The sequence below is a fragment of the Stenella coeruleoalba genome (assembly GCF_951394435.1).
Source record: "Stenella coeruleoalba genome assembly, chromosome: 15".
Taxonomy (NCBI): domain Eukaryota; kingdom Metazoa; phylum Chordata; class Mammalia; order Artiodactyla; family Delphinidae; genus Stenella; species Stenella coeruleoalba.
Genome location: NC_137161.1, coordinates 76,338,746 through 76,361,949, shown reverse-complemented (window position 1 = coordinate 76,361,949; position 23,204 = coordinate 76,338,746). Strand labels below are relative to the sequence as shown.

Below are 23,204 nucleotides of genomic sequence, written 5' to 3'. Positions count from 1 at the left end.
TTATTGAACAAAAGTCGGGATGTTAGATTTCATGAGCTTGTTCTAGTGTTTAAAATGTTTTTTATTAGGCAATAAGAATTGTGCTTTACCCTCGTTATTTGGTAACATGCTTAGATAACTAGACAGCATTTCTAAGCTCTAATGAAATACAATCTTCTCAAACTCACTGAGCCCCAGTTTCTTCATCTGTAAAATGAGGATATGCTCTACCTTTTCTGCTTGGCAGGGTTGTTTTGAGAATTCCATGAGGTCCTTTCATTCACCTCTTCATTTGGTAAATATTCACCGTGAGCTTATGAACTATGTTGAATGCTAGGAATGTAATGCTCAGCAAGAGACATGGTCCATACCTTCCTGAAGCTTTCAGTTATGTGGGATCAATTACATATGTTAAAGCACAGAGAACAGTGCCTGGCACATTAGTAGATGTCAGTACATATTAGTTTCCTAACTGTGGTGGTCAGTTTTATGTGTTATTTTGACTGGGATATGGGGTGCCCAGATATTTGGCTAAAGATTATTTCTGGGTGTGTCTGTGAGGTTGTTTCTAGATGAGATTAGCATTTGAGTCAGTAGACTGAGTAAAGCAGATGGCTCTCCCCAGTGTGGATGGGCATCATTTAATCCATTGAGGGCCTGACTACTGAGCTGAGACATTAGCCTTCTGCTCTTTGACTGGGACTTATATCCTTGGAGCTCTTGGTTCTCAGGCCTTCAGACTCGAACTGGAACTTAAAACCATTAGCCCTCTGGTTCTTGGTCCTTCAGACTTGGACTAGAATTTATACCATTGGTTCTCCTGGTTCTCGGGCCTTCAGACTCAGACTGGAACCACACCACTGGCTTTCCTGGGTCTCGAGCTTATAAATGGGAGATTGTGGGACTTCTCAGCCTCCATGATTGCATGAGCCAATTCCTTCTAATAAATCTCTTTTCCTATATGCATATGAATTTGAGCATCTGGTGGGCCACTTTTGGTTAGCAGAACTGGCTATAGATTTGCATTGGTTCTCCTGTTGGTTCTGTTTCTCTGGAGAACCCTGATTAATACACTTCCCTTAATGTAAGGACCCTCAAATTTACCCATGCATATCCAGGTCAGTGCCCTGAAATCAAGAAGATGGACCTCAGCTGCAACCTGGTTCCTTATTTTGTAGGGTCATATTGCCAATATTTATGGCAATCCTAGGCCATTGCTACTCATTCTGTAAGTATAGGAGTCATTCTTCTGCCCTATAATATAAAACTCCAGTGAGAGAGCAAGTTATCCAAATTATATTCCCCAGAGAACAAGGAAATGCAGTTTTATGTCCAGAGCAGAGAGGATTCAAAAGTTTACCAAAGTCTTAGGAACTTAAATTGTAGGCAAGGATAATATTGCTGTTCATCACTGTCTACTTATTTTCTATTTAGAGTTTTATCTTCCTCGTAGAGGGGGTTCGTTTAATAGAGTGTCAGGGGAAATGTCTAGTGAGTGTATTGATTGAATGTATGATGATAAATGTGGGCAACTTATCTCCTAATCTTCCTCTAGGTTTGCCTAGCTGAGGGTGAATAAAATTATTTTGAATATAGCCAAGAAAGTCTTTTTTCTTGGCCTTGGGATTCTAAGGCCATACATATGCCTAAATAACTTTTTTTCCCCAGAAAGAGTAAGAATTTGTAGATTGGCTCCAGGTGGAAGATCTTTCCGTACATGGTACTTTATGCCTAAATGTTAAGTTTCATCATTTCAGCTAGGAACAATTAAGTTATGCTAGGATACTACTTAAGGAAGGAAACAAAGAAATACATACACTGTTCACATATCAAATATGTTCATATTTTACAGAGAAGATGGTCATAATACCTCAAGGGGGAAAAGCCAGGATTTTCATTACCAAGAGCAAGAAAAGGTTTCTAAGGCACGTCACACACTGTGTGCAAAACAGAAGCAACCTGAAGGGATAGGAGGAATAAGGCTGTATAACAAAGCAAATTAATTTATGTCAGATTCCATTTTCTAATATGCCATATTTCTGAGAAAAGTTTTACAGAAGACAGCATTCTTATTATTGTACATCTCCTCCCTTTTGCTTGCTCGAGACAAATGAAATGCTGAAAAGGTTATTATTACTCTGATGCTGTAACAGAAAGTGTACTTCTGTCATATCCAGAGTGACTAATAATGCTCAGGCCAATCCATTACTCCATTCAAATAATAGGGTTTACTTGCTTTAAAGGTCACTTGGGCTATAATGTTGTTATTGTCCTTTCTTCTGCTCTGTAGTCTCATTTTCACAGAGGATTGGTAGAAAAATAGAGGGGATATTGGCTCCCACTTGTTCATGGGCATAATGCCACTGGCACCCTTTCCCTGTGGTCCTGCATCTTCTTGCTAATGACAGACATGCATGCAACAGGGGTTTTAAAGGGGTGCAATATTTGTGTTTCAATATGGAATCGATAGCAACAACAACAATAACAACAGAAATTGACTCCTGGGTATTTTTTCTTCAAGTTAGAAACTACAGTGGGAATACTTAAAGAACATTTGTAACTCAAGAAAACTTGTGGAGCTTGAAATAAAAACATCATAGGTTATATTAAGCGGAGTGGTAGAAAAAGGTTTTTAACCAGAATTTAACTAAATTTCTAATAATTCTATTTATTTAAAAAATATTTATTTATTTGGTTGCGCTGGGTCTTAGTTGCGGTTTGCTGGCTCCTTAGTTGCGGCACGTGAGCTCCTTCGTTGTGGCATGCGAACTCTTAGCTGTGGCATGCATGTCGGATCTAGTTCCCTGACCAGGGATCAAACCAGGGCCCCCTGCATTGGGAGGGCAGAGTCTTAACCACTGTGCCACTAGGGAAGTCCCTCTAATAATTTTAAAATCCACTAAATAGTTAAACCACATCTCAAAAACTGTAATAAAAAATTCATTCAAACCTTTGAAAACAAAGAATCATTCCTCTCCAGTTGCCTTAGGTTAACCTGTATTTCTGTCCTGTCACATTTATGTAAGGAAACATATGGCCTCAAACTTTGCTTTCTGGCAATAATAATTTCCTGTTGTAGGTTTGTCTTTAGTTAGTTTCCAAAAATCTTACATGCTTAAGGTTTTGGATCCATGTAAATTTCTGCTCTGTAGTCTCACTTTCACAGAGGGTTGGTAGAAAAAGAAGGATTGGGCAGTTCTCATTCACAAAAGAAATACAAACTTTTTCTTAAATTGAAATTGTTTGAGAAATTCTAAACTGACTGTTGTTGTTGCTGTTTATTTTGTGGAAATAACTAAATGAGGAAGCTTAAGATAGTAAATAAAACACAGGACTCCTGGGTTCTAAGTCCAACTCTATCACTATGTTGCTGTGTGACACTGGCCAAGGTACGATCCCTCTCTGGGCCTCTGTTTACTTGCAAATTGGGTATATTTGACTATAGCATCTCTAATGATATATAATATATAATTATATATAAAATGGAATGTTATATGTATGTATACAAATACATCTCCTGAAACAAGTGTACAAAGCAATGTAGTCTATAGAGCAACGTCCTACTAGCCCGCTGGGCTAATCCTTCCTCATTTTACAGTCACACCTGGGCCAACACATTTGGAGTCCTTTGTGGTTTCTTGTAGGCGTGAAGAAAAGCATTTTGCTATAATATATTAACTTCTGGATTTCTTTTTCCTAAAAACGCAAGGTTTTGGCTTAATATGTTTCCCCCAGCTTTTTACTTTACAACATTTCAAACCTTCAGAAAGGCTGCAGGAATATTCAGTAAAGAGCCATATACCCTTCACTTAGATTTACCAATTGTTAACATTTTGCCACATTTGCTTCCTTTTTCTTTTTCTCTTTCTCTACTCCCTTCTTGGATATAGGCATTGCTGAACCATTTGAGAATTTATTGTAGACATCATGACACTTCATCCCTAAATACTGTAGCATATATCTTCTAAGAAAAAGGACATTCTCCTACATAACCACAAGATAGTTCCCTGAGAAATTTAACAATGATTCAATACTATTATCTAAAATAGACTCTGTATTCAAATTTCCCCAATCATCCCAATAGTGTCCTATGTAGTTTATTGATATTTTGTAGTCTAGCATCCAATCAAGGATCATCTGTTGCATTCAATTGTCCCTCTCTTTACTCTCCCTTGTTCTATTGATAACAATTCCTCGGCCTTTTTTGTTTGCTTGCTTTTCGTGATATTGACTTTTTTTTTTTTTTTGAGCCGTGACACATGCTTGTGGAATCTTAGTTCCCAGACCAGAGATTGAACCCGTGCCCTACCAGGTAATTCCCAATATTGACATTTTTGAAGTGTTCAGGCCAGTCATTTTGCAGAATGTCCCTCACGTTAGATTTGTCTAGCTGTGTCCTAATGATCAGTTTCAAGTTAAATATTTTTGGAAGGAATAGTGTGTAAGTACTGTTGTGCCCTCAGTGCATGACACCATAGGTGTGTGATATCATACTTGGTGCTGCAGGATGTGATCACTTGGTTGAGGTGGTAGCCACCAAATGTTTGCAATGTTAAAATTCTATTTCCCCATATAATTAGTAAGTGATCTCAGGAATGACACTGAGACTTTGTGGATATCCTGTTTCTCAAAGGTTTTGGCATCCATCATCAATGGTGACTGTAAGGTTATTATGTTTTGATTGTCCACTACAAAGGTGAATTGGGATAATCAACAGATTTCTGGCAGAATGGAAGAAAGAGAATGGACTTGACCAGAGATAAGCCTGGGCGCGCGCGTGTGTGTGTGTGTGTGTGTGTGTGTGTGTGTGTGTGTGTGATGAAGGTACTGAGGTAGAGAAACTTTGACATGCTGTTAGCTAAGGTTGGGATGCTTAATGTGGGGAATCCAAGAAAAGTTAACTTTTGTTGGGTGTTGAGCAGAACACACTTTACTGTTTCTGTCTTTGCAATTTCTCTACGGTATAAGACCTAGAGCTTTGACAATAATGGGTACATACAATATGATAATGCATAAAATCTCTGTGTGGCTTTTTTTATGGTGAGTTACAACTTCCCTTCTTCTTTCTTTTTCCTTTTTTCCCTTATTCCTGCCCTGTTATATTTTTGGTTGTAATATCACTATATTTCTGTTAGATAAGATTAAGGTATTATTAATGGGAAATGCAATTAGAAATTAATAATATAGGAGAAGCAAAAGTTTGCAGTAGATTTTGCATGTGGTGAAGTGCTTGATTGCATGTGATCAAGCAAGAGTAACAAAGAATCTGAGCACACCTCTGTTTTTATCTTGAAGGATCGTGCCACAATATGTCCATATTTTTTTTTATGTTTCTTTGATTTATTGGAGTTAATTTTCAACAAAAGCAGAATTCTATACTAATGTGTAGTACTAGTTATTAATGATAGGGAGAACAAACTGAATCGAACAAATTTTGCTATAAAGAGAACTCATTCTGTACAAAAGAGCAAAAATAAATAATAATAATAGTCATGATGATGATCAAGAATGTTAATGAGCTTCTGGAAATAAGATCCTGGAAAGCAAAGGTATTCTAATAATAGTACAGTAACTGGAACCAAGAGCATGGAAGGTGAACTGTGCCCAAGATTTCATTTTAAGTGGCAATAATAATCTGGCATAGGAAATGAGGAAGTAAAACCATGAAACAATAGATTTCATGTATTCAAGCAACAGAAATTAAGAAGTCTGAGAAAAGACTTTTTTGCCTTGCAAAATTATACCAGCATATGTCCTCTTTCATTATCTTCAGATTTCTCTAATTTATCAGATGATTCGAACCCAAAGCAGGGAGAACAATGTTTTACTATGATGTCAGTGTTTTAGGGAAAAAGAGCCAGGAATTTGAAAAGTACTTGCTTTTTGCAAGTACAAAGATGTCATTGTTGTTGCTGCTGGGCTTCTAGAATAACTGCGTAATTGTTAATTATGAAAATAGATAATAGTAGTGGATATAATTTGTCTTCCAACAGGAGTGCTATGCCACTAAAGCACGCACAATGGAGATTACAAGAACAACCAACAAAGTGCAGGATATTAGGACGACTTACTTTTAAGCTGCAATACAGCCAAAATATACTGTTAAGAACTCAGAATCGTCTCATGAGTGAATAACGAAATAGCCATGTTTTATTAGCTTTCTTTAAAACTATGTACAAGTTGAACAACGTTTTAAAGCACTTGTTTTAAAAAACACTTCTGCAATTTTCTGGAGCCATGATTTCTTTTTTTCTTTGAGCCACAATGGTTAATCTGATTTTGGTATTTCAGTAATTACGTAAATTAACATATGCTGAGAGTAATTTCATTTGTTGAAATGGATACCAGGTGAATATGTAATTAGTGGAAAGTTGTCTCTTTAAGACTTTGTGTGCAATTTTCCAAGATTAGCCACAGTATGGAAGAGTAGAGTGTTAAATTGTAATAATTTCTGGTCAGTGACCAAACTAGTATCTAGTTTATTTCCTGAAAATTGAAGTAAAATGACAATTTCCTCCCATCTTCTCCTACCAATCAAAGACACATTATAGAGTGAACAACCATCCCAGTTGCGCAGGTCCCAGTTTTAGCAGTGAATGTCTTCTATCTAGGGAAACCCTTTGGTTCCAAGCAAACCAGGACAGTCAGTCATGCTAGTACCCATATCTCACTCAAAAAGAAATATTATACTTACACAGTTTTATTTATTATTATAAATTTAACATATAGAAAAGCAATTTAAAAATAAATTTCCATCCATATTGCCACTAAAATAAATCAACTATATATGTAGTTTTTTTCCTTCTAAACTTTATATAGACAATATATAATTTAATAATTAAAAAAGCAATTGTAGTCACAAGGTATGTACAGTTCTATGTCATTGATTAACAAAAACATATCATCACAAAACCATATGTATAATTTTAATGAATCCATAAACTTGTAACATATTTCCATGTTATATTACTTAATTACCCTTTATTGCAGGACATTTATGTTGTTTTCCTGTTTTTTCCCTATTACAAATGATAATGCTAATAATATCTTTATATAATATTCCCCTTTTAAATTTAAGAAATAATACTTTGGGGGAAAACATACATATGGTAGAATCATATTGACAACTTATAAACAGTTCAAATTATAAATATTTTCTTCTGCTAGCTAGTTTCTCATCAGCTAACCTGCTATTGAAATAACTATTTCACGAAAATTCTTGGTAATATGAGCCCATTCTAGAAACTGGCTAATATTCTTTATTTGGATAGTTGAAACAATGTGTTTGTTTGTTCTGAACCTCAATAAATTTTCATCACAAATGAAAATGTCGTTTCCTCTTTTTAGGATCTTTCCAAAGAATTAATGGCACTTGAAGCAAAATGAGATCACTGGGTAATCATAATCGTAGAGAAACATCTACTGTGTTCCAAAATTGACAGAGGCATTGAGGAACACAGAAATACTACCAACTCATTTTTGAGGACAGATGCTTGGTAGGAGCCAAGTTTTATACTAAGTCTGACCAATCAACTCTCACTTGATGCTTCCTTCCTTTTAGGATTTCTGAAGTAGAAGTATGAAAATCTAAAAATTCAAGTCCTCTTCTGTACTATAATTAAAAGACAACAGCCTGAGCCTGCAAAGTCTCAACTCAAATACAGAAAGGATAAGTTATCAAATCAGTTAACATTTATTGGGCACCTTCCAATCCTTATCCTCTAGAGTTTATCAGGTGATAGGAAAAAGTCACGAGATGTGTATATAATAACAAAATAATAGAAGAGTGTGGTAAGTTTTGTAACAGTAGTGTGGAAAAAGGGGTCGTGTCTCTTTGTGCACCTGCGTATTTATAATAACAAAAACTGTAAACAACCTAAATGTCTGTAAACAAGATATAAATAAATATGTTATGGAATAATCATATACCGGAATATTAGGCGACAGTGAAAATGAATGCATAGGAACTATATGTATCAACACCAATAACTCTCACAAATAAGACATCAAATATAAAAAACAAGTTTTAAAAGAATAGATTTAGGTTGATATCATTTATGTAAATTTTGAAACATGCAAAAGAATACTATATGTTGTTTAGGGATACTTCCAATGAAGCAAAAATATAGAGAAATGCATGCGATGGTAAGCATGGAATTCAAGATAATGATCCTCTATGGGGAGGGTGGGGAAGGGTGGGGAGGCTAAGGAGTGGAGAGTGAGGAGGACTCAGTACCAAAGGAGATACATAGGAGGGTTCAAGTTTTTTGGAAATGTTTTATTTCTTAAGCTTCTGGGAGAGTACATGATTGTTCATTATATTATTTTGAAATATATAATAATACGTTGAAATATACATAAATTAAAGTGCCACATAGGGAGAGAAGAGGCTGTTGATTCTGAATGGAAGTAGCAATCTGCATAAACTTTTTGGATGAGTTGGTGTTGATGGATAAATTGGTCTCGATGAATGAGTAGACATTCAGTAAGTCTAGATGGCAGGAGAGGAGATTCTGGGGTGATGGACTAGCATGGGCAAAGGCATGGAAATGTTCTGGGTAAGAGCTAGCTTAGGATGCATAGAAATATATATGCTGGAATAAAGGAAGTTAATACTGTAACTGGGACCAGATGGTGAAAGACCTTGAACAGAACTGAAATGTAAAATAATTTACTAGGCTTTATAAATAGGAGCTTATAATTAGGTCTGGGTTATAATTTATTATATTCTTCATGTAATTCCAAAGGATTGATAACTTCTTCAACCAGGATGTTATCTGAATCTGATCCTTTTAGATCTATACTGCTCTTCAAATAAAAATAAAATCATGAACCATCACAAGTCATCTACCAAATCCAATAGAGAAATTGATCCTCAGAGTTCTAATCAGTAATAAATACGGAGATCTCCCATTGGTAGCATTAAAGAGTCACTTACGGGGGCTTCCCTAGTGGCGCAGTGGTTGAAAGTCCGCCTGCTGATGCAGGGGACACGGGTTCATGCCCCAGTCCGGGAAGATCCCATATGCCGCGGAGCAGCTGGGCCTGTGAGCCATGGCCGCTGAGCCTGCGCGTCCAGAGCCTGTGCTCCGCAATGGGAGAGGCCACAACAGTGAGAGGCCCGCGTACGGCAAAAAAAAAAGAAAAAAAAAAAAAGTCATTTACAATTTTTCTTATGATTATCCATCAATTTCCCCACCTGACCATGTCAATGACCCTTTAAGTATCAATAGAAAGGACTGCCCTGAGAAGGAACAGGAAGACTAATTGGTTTTGTGAAAATCTAGCTTGTTAAATTTGCCAGAACTACCTTTTCATGTGATCATCATTTGGTCACCAGCAGGTATCTTTCATTGGCTCCATATGGCAGAGTCTGAAGAATATGGGTTAATCAATGTGTCATTCATCAGGGGCACCTGCAGAGATGAAGAAAGATTGTATTATTGTACGATATTATAAAAGCAGCACAACATATAGCAAATTGAACTACATGTTTCCTCCCCCACTCTTTTTGTACATTAAAACTGCAGTTTGAAAAACAACTTCCAGTGCAGAAAAAAATTAAAACAGCAGGTGATAATCAGTGCAAAGTTACAACAATGTTACTGCTGATGGGCTACCTGTCAGTTAAAGCAAGCTATCACATCTCCCCAGGAATATTTACTATAAAAAATGACTTACAAATGTTAGAGAGGGACATTAATGTGTTAGTCTCCTTATTTGTTCATTTGGAAATGGCATAAAGATAGGTCCATTAGCCAGCTCATTTCTACCTTGGTCTCAGGGCAGACACACACACAAAGTACATAACTGAAAGTTATAAATGACCAAAACATAAACCTTAGTGCCTTGAGTTAAAAATCAATTTTCCTAATAAATTAAATTCAAACACTATATACCAATATGTAATATGAAGAAGGATGTATTAACAATTGCTGTGTTGGCAGAGTGCAAAGTGCAAGACTTAGAGGGATGTAAAAATTTAGTAATTTAGAAAATCTGATACCCAAAATAGCTACCACTGCATGGAAGGCTCAGAGTTTAGTTCAGTTGTTGAGCTATAATAGTATTCTCTGCCTAGTCAAGGTTGAATGTTCAAGATGTAGTTTGAGTATGAATCATTGATTCGAATAAAAGATTGCACAACTGGAGAGGCTCTCCTGGGTTAAGTAGTTTATTCCTTAATACAGATGTAAGTTTTTTCCTTTGTGTATTCCAGAACCACTTGAGTGTCTTACCTACTAAACAAGCAACCTTTTTTGGAATTATTTTTTTAGCTTTACTCTTTATCAACTACAAACTTTTAGCTAAGAAATCACTTAAGCTTCTGCTGATATGAATTATGAATTCATTCAAGCTGCCCATTTCAAGTTTAAGCTTTATCTTTTGTTCTGCCCAGTAAGAAACCTGATGATATGTATGCTTTATTTTGGTTTACTTACAGTATTCCATTGGATAGTCACACTGTATGGTATTGTGTGAATAAACCAGAGCTTTCTTATCCATTTTACTGTTGATGAGCATTTTGGTAGTGACATCAATACATGAAAAAAAATGAAGTATTATATAGGTACTCATATGTACACAAACAATACCCCCACATAGCATTACATTTTTTTGTTGTTGAAGTGTAATATACATACAGAGAAATGTAATTTGATGAAGTTTTACACACTGAGCACACATGAGCAGCCAGTACCAATCTCAGGAAACAGAACATGACCAACTCTCCAGAAGCCCTATTTATGGCCCCTCCCAGTCATTAGCTCCCTTCAAGGGTAACTACTATCCTAACTTCTGATAGCACAAGAGTTTTGCCTGTTTTTGTACAATACATACTCTTGTGTGTCTCACTTCTTTTACTTAGCATCATATTTATGAGATTCATATATAATACTGCATTTAGAAGCAGATTGTTCGGGCTTCCCTGGTGGCGCAGTGGTTAAGAATCCACCTGCCAATGCAGGGGACACGGGTTCGAGCCCTGGTGGGAAGATCCCACATGCTGTGGAGCAACTAAGCCCATGTGCCACAACTACTGAGCCTGCGCTCTAGAGTCCACGAGCCACAACTGCGCTCTAGAGTCCGCAAGCCACGAGCCTGCGTGCCACAACTACTGAAGCGCTTGCACCTAGAGCCTGTGCTCCGCAACAAGAGAAGCCACCGCAATGAGAAGCCCGCGCACCGTAACGAAGAGTAGCCCCCACTCGCCGCAACCAGAGAAAGCCCGCGCACAGCAACGAAGACCTAACACAGCCAAAAATAAATAAATCTTTTTAAAAACCAGATTGTTCATTCTTAGTGATGTATAGTGTTCCGTTATATGAATATATCACCAATCATTTATCTACTTTACTGTCAATTAACATTCTGATTGTTTTCCAGTTTGGGGGTTATTATAAATAGTGTTGCTCTGAGCTGTTAATAGATATCTTTTGGTATATATTTGATATTAGTATATTCCTAGGAAAGGAATTTCTGGGCCAAAGTATTTTCATATGTTTACCTTTAAGATATATTGCAGTTTTCCATAGTGGTTGTACCATATATATAGCATTTGATTACTTGAGGAATCATTCTGAGGAAGGCATTTCAGCATTACAATTATGAGAACAACTTTTGGAGTCACTCAGGCCAAATTCAGCTTACCACAAAACAGCTATGGCAAGTATGTTTAAACTTCTTACAGTTCAGTTTACTTACCTGTAAAACAGATATAATAAAACATTTTTCAAAATTTATGAGAATTAAATGAGATATTTATTTTAATGCATCTTAGAACAATGCCTGGCACATAGTAAGTGCTTAGCTTATTATATGGTGTCTGTTAATCATTAGCTCTTACAACATAGACAGTATGGAGAATCAGAAACAAATATGGGCAATATAATCCACAAACAATTTTAATTCACTGATGGAAGAAAATTGAGACTCTGACCCAAAAGGCATTACCAATTCCAGTGAGCATTATGCTTGCACCCTGAAAAAAAATCATTTAAGCATTATCCCAAAATGCATTTGCAAATTACTCTTGCCAGAGGCAAGGTTCTTGGATGCAGTGCATTACCATCCATTTTTTTTTTTCCTATCAGACATTACTCTTTAAAAACAGGACTGCCAAGGGCTACTCTGGAAAGTCACTAATATTATACTTTTTATTATATTTGACAATTTCACACCTTCCTCAACCCAACCCCCAAAGTTGTTGAACAGTGACTGTAAGTACATTACTTGCTAGTTTTCCTTGAAACTTATCAGTATTTATGTTCCACATTCTTAAAAATACTAAAAATAAGCCCAGATCCTTGCTTTAAATTACAAAGACCTTGCCTTTTTTTTTTTTTCTTTTGTAGGAATGAGCTTGATAACCTCAGAGTAGATTTCAGCAGCTGTTGGGACAATGCCTAAGAAGTTACACTGTGTACAGAGGTACTGTTTTACTTAATGGCTCCAGGGGCAGCAGGCTCAGTTATCTTAGGCAGGTAATTTTAGAAGGTGGCACGCTGTTCCTAATAAATTGCGTCGGATCCCATCTATCAGTTACTAGTTTCAAGAAATACAGCACTCAATCTGCTTGAAAATACGTGTTTTGAGAAGGCCAGTGGTAGACCTGAAAAGGGACTTTCTGAACATATTGAATATTGAACATATTGAACATCTTTGAACTTACAGATGAGAAAACTAACCATTTAACAGTCTTGCCTAAGGTCAAATGGTTTGTTCCCTGGACACTTAGAAAGCTTGAGTCTCATTCACGGTTCAGTGGTTGCTCCTCTTTGCTCTTGTTTCTCAGCGTCCACCATCCTCCTATCCGGTACCGTTCCCTACCTCGACTTCAGAAAGATCCAGACCTGGGATCCGGAAATGGGGACACTGAACAACTGTGCCTTAAGGGAATGACCAACCATTAAATTGTCGTAAGTGCAAGATGAGTGAGGTTTGCCTGCTAGAACATTAAGATCTAAGAAGGAAGACCTCTGTTTTATGGACTACGGTATTCCCAGCACAGTGCTTGGTACATAACAGGCTCTAATAATTGTTAAATGAAGAAATGATTGAATGAATATTAGTTATGTCTGGTTGTCACGTCCTTTTTCTTTTCTATCTTCTTCCAGTTGTACTAACAAAACGTGCAGATTTAGATTCAAAGAGGAGAAATCATGTACAAAGCGCCCAGTACGGTGCCTGATTCATTGTGGGCAATTAAAAAACGTCCGTTCATTTTCCTTTTCTTCCAAGTGTAGGGTACTGGGGGTAAGGGGTGATGTGCCATGGTGTTTATGTAGCTGGACATAAACTGACCTGGGTAACTAACAGGTTGGTGGAAAGGGTTGTCGGCGTTTTCTGATCCGTATCAGAAATCCCAGTGCCCCGAAAACGTACAGCTATTTTACCCAGAGAGGCTGGTCGCGTTTGATGATCTATTCTGGGCTGCAGTCAACTCTTTTAATACAACTTTTTATAAGCATCAGCTACTTCGCGGCGGTAGGAGGGGCAGTGACAGGAAAAGCAGGGAACCCCCCTCTCCCCAGATAAAGGAAGCCCTCTGTGGCAGGGTCTGTGTTTTGCGGGTCTAACGGGTCCTCTGTCTGCGGCGGTCCCCGCCCCCTCCAGCCCCGCCTCCTCGCCCTAGGCCGCTGCAGCCGAGGTTCAAGTTCGGCACCCGGACGCGCGCTCGCTGCTCCGAAGCCTCCCGCGCCTGTCAAGGGCCCCCGCTCGAAGGCTAGGAGGGCTCAGAGGTCATTAGGGTGCGGGGGTCACTCGGCCACGCGTTGTGCTACCACGTGGCAGAAAAGTTTCCAACTCTGCCGTGGGGCCTCCCAGTGCCCCCCAGCGGAGCAGAGGCCCGCGCTTTGACACCCGCTCCGTTTTCTGTCGCCTGCAGTCGCGCCCCATCTCGGGGAACCCCCACCCCCTCCACCCCGGTATCCTTCTCTGAATCCCCTCCTTCCCTCGCTGCGAAGGTCGCCCCAGGAAAATACCCTGGGCGGTGGTCTCTGGAGAAGGCGGCCGGGGCGCCTCCAGCTGGCCTGGGGTAGGGGGTCCAAGGACAAGTGTCCCGAGGAGGGCGCGGAGGAGGGCGCTGAGCTGGGCGCGCGGAGTAGACAGGCGACAGCGGCCCGCACTTGACCCCGGTGCGACTGGCGGGAACATTCCGCGGCTCCCACACTCCCGCGCGCCAACTCTGGCGGGTCGCAGCTGACCGCACGCGGGCTGCACCCTCCACGCCCCCACCCGCCCTAGCTCCCCATTCCTGGCTCCCCTCCTCCCCCAGTGCGCAGGCCCGGCCGCCCCAGCGCGCATGCCCTGGGCTCGCGAGCGTGGCCAGCCCCCAGCCTTTTGCTTTCTACACACTCTACAACTGGGGAGGGGCGGGGTGGAGGGAGCCCGGCCGGCCACGTGATCCAGCCGGCCGGGGCCGCGGGGGCGGGAGCGCGCGCCGAGCGAGGCGCGGGGAGGGAGGTGCGCGTGCGCGCGGCGCGCGCGGGCGGGCGCGGGGCTGGGCTGAGGCGGGCGGCGGCGGCGGTGGGCCGGCCGCGGAGGGGGAGGAGCGGGAGCTGAGCGAGGCAGGCGGGCGGAGGATGGGGCCGTGCCCGGGCTCCCGCTGCAGCCGCCGGGGGACACGCCGTGCACCCTCCGGCTCGGGGCTCTCGCGGCGGTGGCGGTGGCAGCGTTAGCGGCGGCGGTGAGAGCGGCGTTCCCGGCGCTTCCTGGCCGTGCTTCTCCCTCAGGCTGGGCGAAGAGAAGAGGCGGCGGCGGCGGCACACCGGTGTCTCTCCCGCTGGAGATTTCTTTCTGCTTTCCTCGTCGACTGACTCGCCCCCTCCCTTTTTTGAGGAAGGGTGACCTCTTCTCTGGGACTGGAAAAAATATTTTTTTGAGGAGGGGGGGTGGGTGGCAGCCTCAGGGGCTGCTTCTTCTCTTCTTTCATCTCCTCCTCCTCCCCCCTCCAAGCCCGAAAAGCAAACCCCACAACTGCTCCAGCATCCTCCTTCCCTTCCTCCACCTCCCTTCTCCACCTCTTCCAGTTTCGCCCTCTCCCCTCCTAATTATTTCATTATTATGCTTCCCTCTCTGGGGGGTCTCGTCCCTCTCAGGTCGCTTGGAAGCCTTGGCCTCCCCTGGATGCATTTCTTAAAAATTTTGGAGCCGGGGAGTGAGTTTTCTCTGAGGCGTGTGTGAGAGGCGTCGGGGGTGTTTTCCTGCGCGAGGGGCGGGTGAAGTTCATTGCCCCCACTTTCCCGCGACCTTTTCGGGCCCGATTTGGAGTCGAGGGGGGGCAGGCGTTTTCGGGGGGCGGGGGGCGCGGCGGAGAATGGCCGCGGGGAGGGCTCCCCGGAGCCTCCTAGTCTCTTGATCAAAGCATTCCGCTATTCTGATTTATTGCCTGCTTGGTGAGTTTTTTTTTTTTTTTTTTTTTTTTTCTCCCCTCTAAAGGAGACCTGTGTGTTCAGCCATTACTTTGCTCGGCGCTGCTCACAGGAATCTCCGACCCTCGGTGCTGTGGGCAGCCCCGCACTTGGGCTCCTCGCCTCTCGCCCTCGCTCCCGTCCCTCCTCCCTCTCTCCGCCCCTTCCCCCTTTTCTTTCTCCGCTCTTTCTTCCCCTCTCTCCCTTCTTTCGGCCGCCGTCTCCCCCGCGCCCTCCTCGGGGCGGAGGGAAGCCGAGAAGGGGGAGGGAGGGATTGGTGTCAATTTTTTTGTGCGGCCGCGGCCGGAGCCTGTGGCGGGCAGGCGGCGAGCGGGGAGACCCCGGCGAAGCAGAGCCATGGATGGCCCGACGCGGGGCCATGGACTCCGCAAAAAGCGGCGGTCGCGGTCTCAGCGAGACCGGGAGAGGCGCTCCCGGGGCGGACTGGGGGCCGGCGCGGCCGGCGGCGGCGGGGCCGGCCGGACCCGGGCGCCCTCGTTCGCCTCGTCGTCGGGCTCCGACAAGGAAGACAATGGGAAGCCCCCGTCCTCCGCCCCGTCCCGGCCCAGACCCCCGCGGAGGAAGCGGAGAGAGTCCACCTCAGCCGAAGAGGACATCATTGATGGATTTGCCATGACCAGCTTTGTCACTTTTGAAGCGCTGGAGGTAAGGGGGACCCCCCTCCCCCCGGTTTCCCTTTATAGGCACGACCCCCCCCTCCGCCGGCTGCGCCCGGCTCTGCTGCCTCCCCCGCCGCGCTCCGGTCGGTCTGGCTGTCTGTCTGTCTAGGCTGAGGTCTTATTGTTGCGGGGGGGGGGAGCTGGGGGCGCGGGCAGACAGGCAGCAGGAGGGAATCGACAAGCCGTGCCTGGTCTCCAGGTTTCCTCGTTCTCTCTCGCCTTCCCCCTGCGCCCCCTCCCTGCACCCCCTCCACAGCAGATGGGCAGAAAGAAAGGGGTTCAGGCATCACAACAATGCGCCCCCCTCCACGGAGAGCTCTGCCCCTACTCCTTCCTCCTCTCCCTCCCCAATCATGGCTTCTTGGCTGGTGGAAGTCTCTGCTGGGTTTGGGGCGCCTGTGGACGGTTCTCTGTGTGCTTTCTACAGAGCCATATGTCCCTGTGTGTGTGTTTGTATAGACCATTCCTGGGTGTCCTCGGGACCAGAGACTGATGGGGTTTTGTGGTTCTTTGCCCCCCTTCCCCTGCCCCCTTTTTTTCTTTTCATTTCTTTTTTCTTTCTTTCCTTTTTTTTTTTTTTCTTTTTTTTTTTGGTGAAGCTGGGGAAGGGGGCGTTTTCTCCTGGTTGGGAGAAAGGAGGGAGGAGGGGAGGGAAGAGAGGAAAGGATGGAATATCTTTCTGTATTCCGTACAGGGCTCTATTACAGAAAGGGTTAATTGTAATATTATCTGTACACATACATATGCACATGTGTGTGTACATGAGCAATTCGGTTAAAGGACAGAAAAATGTACAATAGAGAGGACTGGTGGGAGGAAAGAATAAAATCCTAGCGGGTATCTGAAGGGCTTGTCACCCAATTGTCCCTCTCCTTTTCCTTTTTTTTTTGAGTTTCTTTTTTTTATCTTTCTGATTGGCTTTGTGTGTGTGTATATCTCTGTGTGTCTTTCTTTATTCTTTGGGCACCTGCAGCATTGATTTCCAAATGCACATTTTTCTGCCAGCTAAAGGGCTCCTTGGGGGTGGTGATGGGGGGCCGGTAGGAGGAGATTGTCCAGGGGTCAGAGGGAAACTCTCTTTACCTGGATGGATCTGATTTGGTGCTGGCATGGGTCACTGACCTGTATAAAAGTAACCCCCTTTTTTCTCCTCCACCCCCAACACGCCACACATACAGAGCGCTTTGAGACTCTGCAGAGTTGGTCCGGCTTTCTTAAGAACAAAACCAAGATAGGAGTTGGTTTCTAGCCTTTTCTGCACCTGATGTGATGGTTTGAGGTTCCTGAAAGAAACTTTTCCTTTTCCCTTTGGTTTTTGCTGTTATTATGGTATTGTTTGCAATGCTCAAACGTAAGCTTTGTTAATGACAGCTTAAGTCTCACATGCGGTAACTGTACAGGTTTAGAGGTTTAGACGGCTGGTTCTGTGTGTGTGTTTGGGTGTCAAGTTTAAATATTTTTAAAAAGGAAGCCTTCCTGTTAGGGTTGTTCTTTTCTGTTTAAACTGCTTTTTGGTTGGGCTGCTGGTGGTGATGGTGGTGGATGGTGGCTAGTGGCTGGGGAGGAAGGGAGGGTGGTGGTATTGGTGGCCATAGATTCTGATGTTAGTGATTGAATCAGTTGTCCTTGGGTTCTAGAATTGGTGGTTTATTGGCTAAAATGGATCTTACGGAGTTCTTTTGAGTGTTGAGGCTCACCACTTGTTAGGATAATTCTAACTGTGGCTTCAACTTTGCCAAGGTGGGAGGGTACTGTACAGTGTGACCTCTTTCTCTCTGTCTCTCTTTTGCTTTAAAATAGGAATTGAAATGTCAATACGTGTCCTAGTACATGGATTAGAAAACGCTGCCTAGGATTTGGTTGCTATCAATGGATGGTTTAGGACAGTATTCGTAAGAGCTGCTTATAAGTGGTTTTGCTTCCTGCATGGTTATCCTGCTCTGCTGTGTGGCCCTTCTCAGTAAGCAAGAGGGGCCTACAGATTCCCATGAACATTTTTGAAGACCAAGTAAAGATAAATATAATTTATGCAGTTGTTTTTGATTGTTCTACTTTTAATAAATATTTGACTGGGCTTGTGATATATATGTCTATCCATCTGGCTTTTGTGGGAAAATGTGCCCCTTCTAGTTTCTTTTGGGTGTAAAAAAAATTTTCAATTTTTAAAGGCCAAGTTTGAAATGTACCATTAATACCGTTCCTTTCCTTGCTGTGATTATTTTTCTGCTACTTTTCTAGATTCAAAACCCAGGTTACTTCGGTTACCTGAATATTACACTACCTTCATATCTGAATATCATTTGAATATCTTTGTGTGGGTATAAAGGTCTAACTTTTTAAAAAGTTTCTTTAAAACTTTATAGAAAATTTAAACATATACAGAAGTACAGAGAACAGTATAGCAGTCCCCAGTGTACTGATACACCACCACCAGGTTCAACAGTTGCCAACTCATGTCTCATCTTTATGCCATCTACTCATTCTCTCCTCCTAGATGTGATGTGAGAAATTGGTATGTATTTTTTAAGTGGTAATGACTCAAAAAAACACAAAAAACCCACCCAAACCGATAGTACCATTATCACACCTAGGTTAATTAACAACAGTTCCCTAATATCATCAAATATCCGGTCAGTGTTCACATTTAGGCGTCCTCATTTTTGTAGGAAAGCTGTAAATACACTTCTAAGGTTAAAAACACACAGTGGGGAATAAAAATCATCATGTATGTCTGGTTCTCTGGGAAAAGGTAGAACTGTTTGCTGCTTATCGCGTTTGTGTCCATGCTGGATGGTCAGACATATGTGTGTGGTGATCATTAAAATAAAACCTCTGGTGTCCCACTGTACTCAGTTTGGAAGATTTACTGAACTATCACTAAGAAATGTGAGAGCTTATTAGGAAACAGGCAACTAAACTATGAACTTGGACAGAAATGTATGTTACAGGAGTGCTTGTAAATGTTAAGAATTATTAGAGATTCTAAGAGTTATCCTAAATACATACTGTGTTTTTGTGTGTAGAAATGAAATCAGTTGTCACCACGTGTCATCAAGGTTGCTGCTGATACTGTGATTAGAAACTAGAAATACTGACTTGCACAGCTTGGCTTTTAAGCTGATGTGGGTTCAGAGCAGTAGCTAGCTAACTGTCGAGTGTATACTTTGGGTGTTAATGGACACATCATTTGACGCCTATGGTTTTGTCTGGAGTAGCTCATTTTGACTTCCCTTTTAAGAAGAGGCTCCTAACTCATAATGAAATGTCCTGATACAATTGTTCCATACTAACTGTGGTTTTACTTACAGTACTGGAGGAAAAATAAGAAACTTGTCTAATGAGAATCTACATTTTTATGTTGATTTATTTTCCCTACTGTTGGTTCTTATTTAAAATGAAAGCTTTGGATGGGGTTTGAGAAGTCCCACACTTTATATGCAGTGAAACTGGCAGAGGTAGTTTCGTATTCTGCAGGGACACTTGTCTTGAGTAATTGTGCCCTGAAGTTCAAGTATGTGATTGTGAAGAGCCTCATGATAGAAGATAAGAGGGTAAGTGAGGAGGCGAAAGTTGAACATGGTGTTCTTTTCATTATGCATTTGAGAAGCAGAATTACCATTTGGTATGGTATTGTTTATTTGAATATTCTTTGAATACAAGTGAATATCCCCAGATATCAAGCCTCATGAAAAAGTGGTTTCCAGCAAACAAAGTATAAATGGGAATGTTGGGGTTCTAGTAACTGTCAGCATGCCCAGATGTGCCAGATAATATTACCTTTCTGTCGTTATTTGCATTTCTTTCTGTGTAGTCTTGATTAGGAAGCCATGTGAGCACTATGACTGAAAATTTGCAAATTCATTATTTTCCCCCTCACTCGGCTGCTGTGTACTGGGTTCTTAGGGCAGCCTCCTTTTGTACAACTGACCAAGGGAAGCGAAGATGAAATTGTGGGATTAGCAGGTAGGAGGCTAGTTGGAGCTTTGCAGGCTGGTGAAAATGAAGGAATACTCATTTCTGGTGGGTGGAGGATCAAACGAAGACTTTCATGTGGTCTTCATTTCCTATGTGTTTCAGGGCTTACCCGCACATTGGTAGCGTAAATAGGCTGTACAGAATTTGATGTGCTTGTAACGTGCCAGGTTTGTAGGCTATAATAATTTACTATGGTCAAATCTCACTTATTCCGTTGTTTAAAAAACATTAATCGTTTTCCTTGTATCAGTCAGCAAATATTCATGGAGTGTTTGATATGTGCAAGATACTAGAAAGAGTACAGACACCTAAAATATATATAGTGTCTTGAAGGAGTGTGCAGTTTAGTTGAAAAATGAAGTCCAGAACCTATAAAATGATTTTGAAACAGGCACTTGAATGCCTAATACCAACTAAGTGCAATAGGCTTTCAGAGAAGGGATAGTGAGATAGGCTGAAGTGTTTGAGAAGGCTTCCTGGAGAATATGGGGCCTGGAAGGTTGAAGTGATTTGGATAGACACGGAGGGAGTGTGGGGAGGTGGGCATTCTAAAAAGAGGGAATGGTGAAGAAGGCACAGAAACAAGATGGGTGATTAGGTTTTGCGGGCAAAGAAGTGCTGGTGGAAATGAGAACAAAATTGTGTAAGAAAGAGTGCTTGTTCGGGAGTCGGGAGACCAGTGGAGACCCACACTCCAGGCTTGGCTGTCCTAACTAGTTGAGTGACCTTGGGAAGGCACTCTTTAAAGCCTCATTTTCTTTTTCCACAAGTTGAGAGGTTTAGAGTAGTTTTAGAGCAAAGGTACCCAAGCTGGAATGGAACATAGTTCTGTGGACGTTCATAGGTTGTGTTCCAGACCAAAAAAATGTGATCTACTCTCAGATAGTTTTGGAACTTGATGGGCTAGACAAAATTAAATGGATGATTTGTTCTGCCCAGGTTAGAAGTCTTTTGTAATGTGTATATGAGTTTTGAATATTAGAGAAGGAGAAGTGATGTGCCTTATTTCATAATTTATAAGACCACAGGGCACTTTTTCATTCTTGGCATTATAATTCATAATCTATAATCCAGTATGGGAAATGCTGGAAAAGATTTCAATGGTCCCTTCCAGATCTTGGCACTTGATAGTCTCTGAGTCTAGGGTGAGTGGGCTGATGATAGACAACTTGGAAAACCAGGCACAGAAGTTTGGAGTCAGAGTAGAGGCTGCTGCTTAAGTAGGAGTGGCAAGGGGAGTGTGAGATGTAAATAATGATGATTAGTCCACTTTTCCTTCTGCTCCCTTTTCCTGCCTTGGTGTCAGCCCTTCATTGATTGTTAACAACCCCACACATGAGGTGAATATTGGTGAGTGATCTCATTAATAGTTCTTTCATTGGGATAGCAGCCCAATTCTGATGCTACCAAGCTGCCTTCCAGCCAGAGTGAGTTTTATCCTATCTTGGTTCCTTCTGGTTTCCTGTACTGCTGATTTTTAGCAAGCTGGCAAAGAAGGCTGGATGAGAAAGGAGGTTGACACTGATGTTAAAATAAAGGTTTCAAATTATCTGCCTTTTGCTCGCTTATGTATGATGTGTTCATTCAAGAAAGGTCAGAACCCTTCATCTGCTGTTACACAGCAAGTGAAAACTATGGAGCTATGTTTTTGTTGCATTTTTCGCTTTCTATCTTGGGAAGTTTGGGATGGGACTGTGGAGTAAATGGGTCAGTTCCAGCATTTCACTTCAGACAATTTGCATAGCTTTAGGATCTGAGAAGTTCCTAAGTGGTGAGAAAGTCTACAGGAAAAAAAAAGGACTGTGAATGTGCTTGGTTATGAATTCAAGTATATTACTTTGCTTACTGAATTTCAGTATTTCACCGAACAAGGCAGAGCATCACTCCAGGAGTATTTATGGGAGATGAGGACGAAGATGGCGGTGTGGTGATTCCACATGCCTTGTGTTAGTAGTTGGGATGAACTACTTTAGATCTTTTTTGGAAGTAGGCAGGGTATACATGAATTAGTAAATTTAAAAACTGAATCACAAAGTTAATGTTTACCCTTTCATCCTTTTTGAGAGTGTTTTCCTCTAGCTTTCACCATTGAAAAAGGGTTAAAAAAGACAGGGCATTCAACATGATTCCAGGAGATTCAAGGAGCATTGAGGGTGTTAAAGAGATTCTAACTATACAACAGTTCTATATGCTGTCAAAAATAAATGGTGATTTGAGAGAATGTGAGAATGTGAGGATTAGAAATAAGGTCCCCAAGCCAAGAAAAATAAGAGTTGAGGGCAGCTGTTAAAGAATAATTTAGGTTCCACTTGCTAAATTTGGAAGCCTTTGGACATAAGGTCCAAAGGCTTGGACATAAGGCATATGTCCAAAGGCTTTGGACATAAGGTCAATTGCACTTTTTGTTGGAGGGAGTGTGTGTGTGTGTGCACGCACGCAGAGGGTGGATGGTGGGTTAGTTTTTACATTTTATTTTACCCCTATGCTGTAATATACTAACATATTAAGTGTAGCCTAACTTTGTAAAAGTGCCTCATACTATTTCTTTTTTTTTCTCAAGAAACAACACTTTTTTCAGGGTTAGGATTAAACCCAATATTTTGTTGATATAGGAAAAAGACCTTGGTAATGGGATAGCAGCTGTTCATTTGAGAAAGTTCTGGAAAAAAATCAGATTAAAAAACTCTCAAATAATTGAAGTTTGGAAGAGCAGGAAGGCAATTAATTTGGCGAAACCCAAGACAGGAGAGGATCAAAACCAGTTTAGGGACATTTAGCTGGGTCAGAACAGTTTTTCTTATATAATGTGTACCTGTTCAATGAATAGATGAATGCAGAATTTTTTTTTTTTTTTTGAAGTGGGGCATAGAATTAAAGGCTGGTGAGACCCTAAATTTGCATTTCTTCTTCCAGATCTGAACTGTGTTCTTACTTCATTTCTTCTAACAAGCCTGCAGGGTAGGGGGTATGCAGTCAGTAACTATCTTGTAAGGTCACAAAGAATAGATCCTTTTTATGCTGTTAGTGACTGAGGAGGGGAGGGGTAGATTTAACTTAGTCTGGCTTCCTTTGCTTGCTTAGGAAGAGACTAGGCAAGTACAGCCTTCTTTGTGTCATTCCTTTTCAGTCTCTGATTCCATCTTTTGCAAGGGAACTTGTA

General features: G+C 41.7%; 1 protein-coding gene and 2 long non-coding RNA genes across 3 annotated transcripts in view; 2 read left to right on the top strand and 1 right to left on the bottom strand.

Annotated features, from left to right (window-relative positions):
• The first annotated feature begins 4,252 nt into the window (after positions 1 to 4,252).
• On the top strand, positions 4,253 to 12,807 carry LOC307198850. The gene is made up of 3 exons (XR_013831706.1): positions 4,253 to 4,291; positions 12,333 to 12,408; positions 12,773 to 12,807. It is a non-coding gene; the product is annotated as an uncharacterized lncRNA (long non-coding RNA).
• LOC307198848 lies at positions 8,803 to 14,151 on the bottom strand. Its single transcript, XR_013831704.1, has 3 exons — positions 13,962 to 14,151; positions 9,290 to 9,395; positions 8,803 to 9,061 (listed from the first exon to the last, which is right to left on the bottom strand). It is a non-coding gene; the product is annotated as an uncharacterized lncRNA (long non-coding RNA).
• Positions 14,152 to 14,530: 379 nt separating this feature from the next.
• Positions 14,531 to 23,204, top strand: part of AUTS2 (activator of transcription and developmental regulator AUTS2) — a 1,122,376-nt gene continuing 1,113,702 nt past the window's right edge. Inside the window, exon 1 of the mRNA XM_079944557.1 lies at positions 14,531 to 16,055. Within this exon, the coding sequence (XP_079800683.1) occupies positions 15,747 to 16,055 (309 nt within the window). The 5' untranslated portion in view covers positions 14,531 to 15,746. The remainder of the gene's footprint in view (positions 16,056 to 23,204) is intronic.